The sequence below is a fragment of the Babylonia areolata genome, chromosome 32, assembly GCF_041734735.1.
Source record: "Babylonia areolata isolate BAREFJ2019XMU chromosome 32, ASM4173473v1, whole genome shotgun sequence".
Classification (NCBI taxonomy): Eukaryota; Metazoa; Mollusca; class Gastropoda; order Neogastropoda; family Buccinidae; genus Babylonia; species Babylonia areolata.
Genome location: NC_134907.1, coordinates 20,983,936 through 20,991,435, shown reverse-complemented (window position 1 = coordinate 20,991,435; position 7,500 = coordinate 20,983,936). Strand labels below are relative to the sequence as shown.

Sequence of the window (7,500 nt, the reverse complement as noted above, 5' to 3'; positions counted from 1 at the left end):
ATAGAAATAAAAAATTAAACAAGAAAAGTTAAATTTGAAAAAAAGGAGAGAAAAAAAGAAGAAAAAAACAACAGCTGAAATGAAGTATAACGCTGAACGCACATACGGTGCCAAACACCCTGTAAAGAATTGTCAACTTTCGGTGTACTGTCAACAACAACAACAACAGCACCGACACCAACAACAACACCAACAACAACACCAACAACAACAACAACTACACTGACACCAACAACAACACCAACAACAACAGCACCGACACCAACAACAACACCAACAACAACTACACTGACACCAACAACAACACCAACAACAACAACACCGACACCAACAACAACACTGACACCAACAACAACAGCACCGACACCAACACCGACACCAACAACAACACCAACAACAACTACACTGACACCAACAACAACACCAACAACAACAGCACCGACACCAACAACAACACCAACAACAACTACACTGACACCAACAACAACACCAACAACAACAACACCGACACCAACAACAACACCAACAACAACTACACTGACACCAACAACAACACCAACAACAACAGCACCGACACCAACAACAACACCAACAACAACTACACTGACACCAACAACAACACCAACAACAACAACACCGACACCAACAACAACACCGACACCAACAACAACAACACCGACACCAACAACAACACCACTAACAACAACACCAACAACAACAGCACCGACACCAACAACAACACCAACAACAACTACACTGACACCAACAACAACACCAACAACAACAACACCGACACCAACAACAACACCGACACCAACAACAACACCAACAACAACAGCACCGACACCAACAACAACACCGACACCAACAACAACAACACCGACACCAACAACAACAACACTGACACCAACAACAACACCAACAACAACAACAACAACGCCGACACCAACAACAACAACACCGACACCAACAACAACACCAACAACACCAACAACAACACCGACACCAACAACAACAACACCGACACCAACAACAACACCACTAACAACAACAACAACACCGACACCACCGACAACAGAAATGGAATAATGATTTCTTTTTAAAACATAAAGAAAGATAAAATAGAATAAAAATAAAAACAAATGGAATAAAACAAAGGGCAGGAAACAGATACACCTTATCCTGCAGCCAGACTTTTGGTTCGCTACCCAGTAAATTGCAACAGCAAAGAGCAGCAGCAAAAGAAACTCAATGAAATAAAATAAATAAATAAATAAATAATAATAAAATAAATAAATAAATAAATAAATAAATACATAAAATGGACAAAAATGAGATGAAAAATGAGATAAAAAAGATTAATGTCAAATGTAATCATATAAAAGACAGTAAGGAGTGTTAAGCATGCTATCCAATAAATTGTGGCAAGAACAAGAACAAGAAAAACATCAACAACAACGACAACAAAAGAAATGACATAATCATTAAAAAAACACAACATAAGATGAAATAATATAATATAATATAATATAATATAATATAATATAATATAATACAATCCAGGATATACAGACACAGACAGTCTGTGACCAATAAGGAGTGACCAACCTTTTGCTATCCAATAAATTGTAACAACAACATCAGGAATAACAGCAACAACAACGACGACGACAACGACAATGACAACAACGAAATGAAATGAAATAAAACAGGAATTTAAAAAAAAAAGATGCTAAAATAAAATAAAATATAATATAATAAAAATCAAATCAACTGTAATCAAATAAAAGACACTACATGTTGCATGCAGCCAATACTGATAAAGAGTGGCCAACATTTTGCATGCTATCGTATAAATTATAACAACAACAACACGAGCAGAAGAAATGAAATAGAAACAGAATAAAATATAAAACAAAATTTAAAAAAATAAAATAGAATACCACAAATCAAATGAAAAGTAATCAAATATAAGACACGACATTTTGCAGCCAAAACTGATACAGAGTGGCCAAACTTTTGCATGCTGTCCAATGAATTACAACAACAACAGCGACAGCGACACAACAACAAAAGTAATTAAACAACAAATAAACGACAAGACATAGAACAAAACAGAACGAAATAAAATCGAAAAGAGAAATAAAGAAAGGAAATAACAGAGACGGGCAGGTACCAGCCAACAGACAAATACAGTGGCCATCTTTCTGGGGTCCTGCTATGCATTCTATCCCCGCTAAGATGATACAACTACAAGACACACTCACACGGTCATCAGACAGACTTGGCCTTGCCTCCTCCCTCCCCTCCATACCCCCACCCCACCCCCCCTCTGCTCCTCGCTCAATGCACCCATGTTTGTGTCGCTCCACTGGTCTTCCGCCAACGCTGGACTCCAGTGCAAAAAGTGCTCCCTTATAAAGACAAAAGGCTGTTGGCTGCTCTGGCTGCTCATGTCACGTCACCGCCGCAGTGACTCAACGCTTGTGTTTTGCTTGTCCCAGGGCTCTGGGGTTTACGACCGAGTTATCGAGCTTTATCCCAGATGAGAGAAGAGAACAACAACAAAAAAATTAATATTCATGGCGTTGGGTGTGTGTGTGGACAATCGCCTTCATTTTCCATGACAAAGGGGGAAGGGAGGAGGGGAGGGGTGGGGGGGGGGGTAGGTGCAAGCCAGGAGGGGGAGGGAATAGGGGTGTGGGGTTTGGTGGGGAGGGGGGCTGAAGATGGGGTGAAAGGCATAAGCGGAAAGAAGGGGTGCCGCTCTATGCACCCTGATTCCAGAGGATATTCTTCCTTCTTCTTCTTCCTCGTGGGCTGCGACTGCCCGGGTTCACTCGTGTGCACTGGTGTGATTTCACGTGTATGACAGGTTTTACCCCGCCATGTGGGCAGTCATACTCCGTTTTCGGGGCGTGCATGCTGGGTATGTTCTTCTTTCCATAACCCACCGAACGCTGACATGGATTACAGGATCTTTAACGTGTGTGTAGTTGATCTTCTGGGTGCGTATACACACGGAGGGTGTTCATTTAGGCACTACAAGCAGGCCTGCACATATGTTGACCTGGGAGATCTAATGACAAAGCTAATGTATTTGTAGTTCTTTTTACCACAACAGATTTCTCTGTGTGAAATTCCGGCTGCTCTCCCCAGGGAGAGCGCGTCGCTACACTACAGCTCCACCCATTTTTTTGTATTTTTTCTTGCGTGCAGACACACACACACAAACACACACACACACACACACACACACACGGGAACACAGAAATCTCTCTCTCTCTCTCTCTCTCTCTCTCTCTCTCTCTCTCTCTCTGACAGTCGGTGTCTGGAGAAGAACAAGAACACACACACAAAAAAGAGAGGAAAAACAAGAACTCCACACATCGCTGCATCACTGTTGACGATGACGTTTAATGGTGGTAATGGTGATGACGGTGACAGACAACAACAACGACAACGACAACAACGACAACAACAACAACAAGCCTCACCTTGCAAGGAAGTAGGGTCGGACGAGGCCGCCGAGCACACCAGCTCCCTAGACGTCAGGTGGTGCAGAGACGGAGCCATCTCCGCCGGGTAGAAGGCACCCCCACCCGAGTAGGGCGGTGGGTGGGTAGGAGGGGGAGCCGGGGACGGGTACATGTCTCCGTACAGGCTGGGGTACTGGTGCGTGTGGTGGGGGTGGTGGGGGTATGTCCTCATGCTGCTCAGAGCGCCCCCTAGCGGCCGCTGCAAGGCGTTGCTGAAGTAGTCTCCGCCCGGGCTGAAAGGGTTGTTGTACGCCGAGGCGGCGGCCGCCGCCGCCGCCGCTGCCGCCGCCGCCGCTGAAGCTGTCGTCTTGCCGCTGATGGAAGAGGAGGAGGAGAAGGAGGAGGAGGCGGCGGCGAGGGAGGAGGAGGAGGCAGAGGAAGAGGAGGAGGAGGAGGGGCCGAGGGGTAAGGGGCTGGAGTAGGGGGGTATTAGCGACGGGTGGTGGTGCTGGTGGTGGGCCATGCTCAACGCTTCGCTCGGGTAGCTGCTGCTCCCGCCGCTGCTGCCGCCCCCCCACCCGTTCTGATGCCCAGACGACACCCGGCCCTCCTGACCCGCGACACCCACCCCGGGTGGACTGCTACTGGACGGTAGCGACAGACCGGCCGCCGCGGTGGTGGAGGAGGTGGGGGGAGGGAGAGGAGGGAGGGAAGGAGGGAGGGGGGCGGGAGGGGGAGGGAAGAAGGGGAGGGGGCCGGGGGGCAGCAGACTCCCGGACTCCATGCAGGAGGAGGAGGAGGGGGTGTGGAGGTGGGGTGGTGGTGGTGGTGGTGGTGGTGGCTGTGGTAACGGAGAGCAGGGGCGGAGAGGAAGGGTGAAGACGGTCATGGGATGGGGTCAGGTGGAGAGCCGCCTGCACACACACACACACACACACACACACACACACACACACACACACACACACGCACACACACACACACGTGGATGCGTGAACAATTCAGAAAGACGATTCATCAATTCATATTCAAGCAATATCAGATAAATATACAGATAAAAAATAAAGAAACAAACAAACAAACAAACGAACGATGGAATGAATGGATGAATGAATGAATGAAACCAAAAACAATACACACAGAGCTTAAGTTTTGTGTGTAAAAAAGAAAAATTGTAAAATATTTAAATCTATCCTGTGCCCTTCCCAGGAATGCAATGTCATTATAATAAAAATGTATTGAAAGAACTTATCATTTGCTATTGTTGTGCCAAATTTGATATCAACTAAGTATTTTAAGAGAAAATGACAATGTTAAAGTTTACCACGGGCACACAGACATACAGACACACGCACTCACAGACAACCAAGCACCGGGTCATTACATAGACTCACATTGTTTGCACAAGTGAGTCAAAAAGGAAGCAATAGAAAAGTTCAATTGCTGTTCCACACTGAGCGAAGAGAAATAGAAACGAAATGTTTTGTTGTTGTTTTTTTGTGGTTTTTGTTTTGTTTGTTGTTGTCGTTGTTTTTTGTTGTTGTTGGTGGTGGTGGTGGTGGTGGTTTTTTTGTTGGTGTTTTTGGGGGGTCTTTTTTTGTTTGTTTTTTTGGGGTTTTTTTGGGTGGGGGGGGATGGAGGGGGCGTGTTTGTTGTTTTATTTTTTTTAATATATCGAAGAAAACATTATCTGTAACTTATAACAGACCATAAACAAAGGACTTGTCTTATGATAAAATAACAAAATACAAGAACATAACCATAAGTACATCAATGAAAATGACCCGGAAATGAAAGCAAGTCTAATCATCCTCATCATAATCGTCATCAGCAGCACCAGCAACAGCACCAACTAATCCGAAACAAGACGTTCTGTTCCTGAATTTCGCCTCAGTGTGTGGCAGAACTCATCTGAGCCAGTCCGCTTCATAATCCCTACCAGATCGTTCAAAGCTCAGTTTCTTCTTTATCAGTGTGTGTGTGTGTGTGTGTGTGTGTGTGTGACAGAGACAGAGCGAGTGTGGAGTCTGAGTAAACTGCTTTCTTTTATTATTTTGTTATTTATATTTCATGAGATTTTGTATATAATTATGTAAAGCGTTTTGAGCTCTAGTTGAGAAAGAAAAGGAAAAAACACTGAATAAGGGGCCGGGTTTATTATTAGTATTAGTATTCTCTTTGATCCCTTTCAGATTGTGAAGTGGCATCAGTGATAGCGATCATATCATCCGTCAGACATCTGCTATCTTTTTTGTTATTCTTTTATGTGTGAAACTGTAAAAATCTATCTTTTTTGTTGTTCTTTTATATTGTTCTTTTATGTGTGAAACTGTAAAAATCTATCTTTTTATCTTTTTCGTAGTTCTGTTATGTGTGAAACTCTGTAAAAATCGCTGCATGAATGAATCGATAAATAAAAAAATAAATGATTAAAGAAGTAGATACTGAACACTATTGTGGAACTTGACGGCTCAATTCGATTACTCAATGAGGCGTCACTGCGTTCGGACAAATCCATATACTCTACATAGGAAGTTTACGGTCTTATCTAAGCCTGTTTTTACGCACTCAGACGATTCATTATGAACACACACACACACACACACACACACACACACACACACACACACACACACACACACACACACACACACACACACACACACACACACACACCACTTCGTGAACAAAACGGTGATTAAATGATATTTAGGTCTTTTAAATGTTGCAAAACATCTGCCACTACTGACTGCTGCTACTGCCACTGCAATTACTTTTACAAGACCTGCTAGTGGCGAGGCGGTGGCCTGGTGGTAAAGCCCACAACTTGGTAGCGAGTGTCCAAGGGTTCGAATCTCATAAACAGACCAGGATTTTTACTCCCCCCCTCCCCCACCACCCACAACTGAGACCTTGAGCGGTGGTCTGGATGCTAGTTATCCGGGTGTGACGACAAACCGAGGTCCCGCGTACAACGTGCACTCATCAGCACGTGCAAAATGAGTCCACGGAAAGTCAAGGGTTGTCTCTAGTAACGTTCTGTGGAGGCATCTAGGTTGACAGTAAAGTAAACCAACGTACAGATATATATATATATGTGTGTGTGTGTGTGTGTGTGTGTGTGTGTGTGTGTGTGTGTGTGTGTGTGTTACGCTAAGGTACTGTAAGATGATAAAGTTATATAAGAGTTACACTAAGGTACTGTAAGATGATAAAGTTATATAAGAGTTACACTAAGGTACTATATAATGATAAAGTTATACAAGAGTTACACTAAGGTACTATATAATGATAAAGTTATACAAGAGTTACAGTAAGGTATAGAAGATGATACATTTATCTGAGAGTTATACTAAGGTACTAGAAGATATTGAAGTTATATAAGAGTTGCATTAAGGTACTATAAGATGATAAAGTTATATAAGAGTTACACTAAGGTACTATAAGATGATAAAGTTATATAAGTTACACTAAGGTGCTATAAGATAAAGTTATATGAGAGTTACACTATGGTACTGTAAGATGATAAAGTTATATAAGAGTTGCACTAAGGTACTATAAGATGATAAAGTTATACAAGAGTTACACTAAGGTGCTATAAGATAAAGTTATACAAGAGTTACACTAAGGTACTGTAAGATGATAAAGTTATATAAGAGTTGCACTAAGATATTATAAGATGATAAAGTTATATAAGAGTTGCACTAAGGTACTATAAGATGATGAAGTTATATAAGAGTTACACTAAGGTACTATAAGATGATAAAGTTATATAAGAGTTACACTAAGGTACTATAAGATGATAAAGTTATATAAGAGTTACACTAAGGTACTGTAAGATGATAAAGTTATATAATCAGCATTGCGAAAAGAGAATACAGCAACAGGCGACAGTCACACGTTACATGACGAAGTATTACGACTTCACTTCATGACTTGTACTTCATTTCTGCGTGTGACATGCGTTCATCAAGACTGCTCCGCACGTAACCTCTGTGTGTGTGTGTGTGTGTGTGTGTGT

General features: G+C 42.7%; 1 protein-coding gene across 3 annotated transcripts in view; it reads right to left on the bottom strand.

Moving 5' to 3' along the window:
- Positions 1 to 7,500, bottom strand: part of LOC143276592 (uncharacterized) — a 99,525-nt gene that overhangs the window by 16,201 nt on the left and 75,824 nt on the right. For all 3 annotated transcript variants that reach the window (XM_076581192.1, XM_076581194.1, XM_076581193.1), the window contains one exon: positions 3,498 to 4,393. In XM_076581192.1, coding sequence (XP_076437307.1) covers positions 3,498 to 4,368 — 871 coding nt within the window. In that variant the 5' untranslated portion in view covers positions 4,369 to 4,393. The remainder of the gene's footprint in view (positions 1 to 3,497; positions 4,394 to 7,500) is intronic.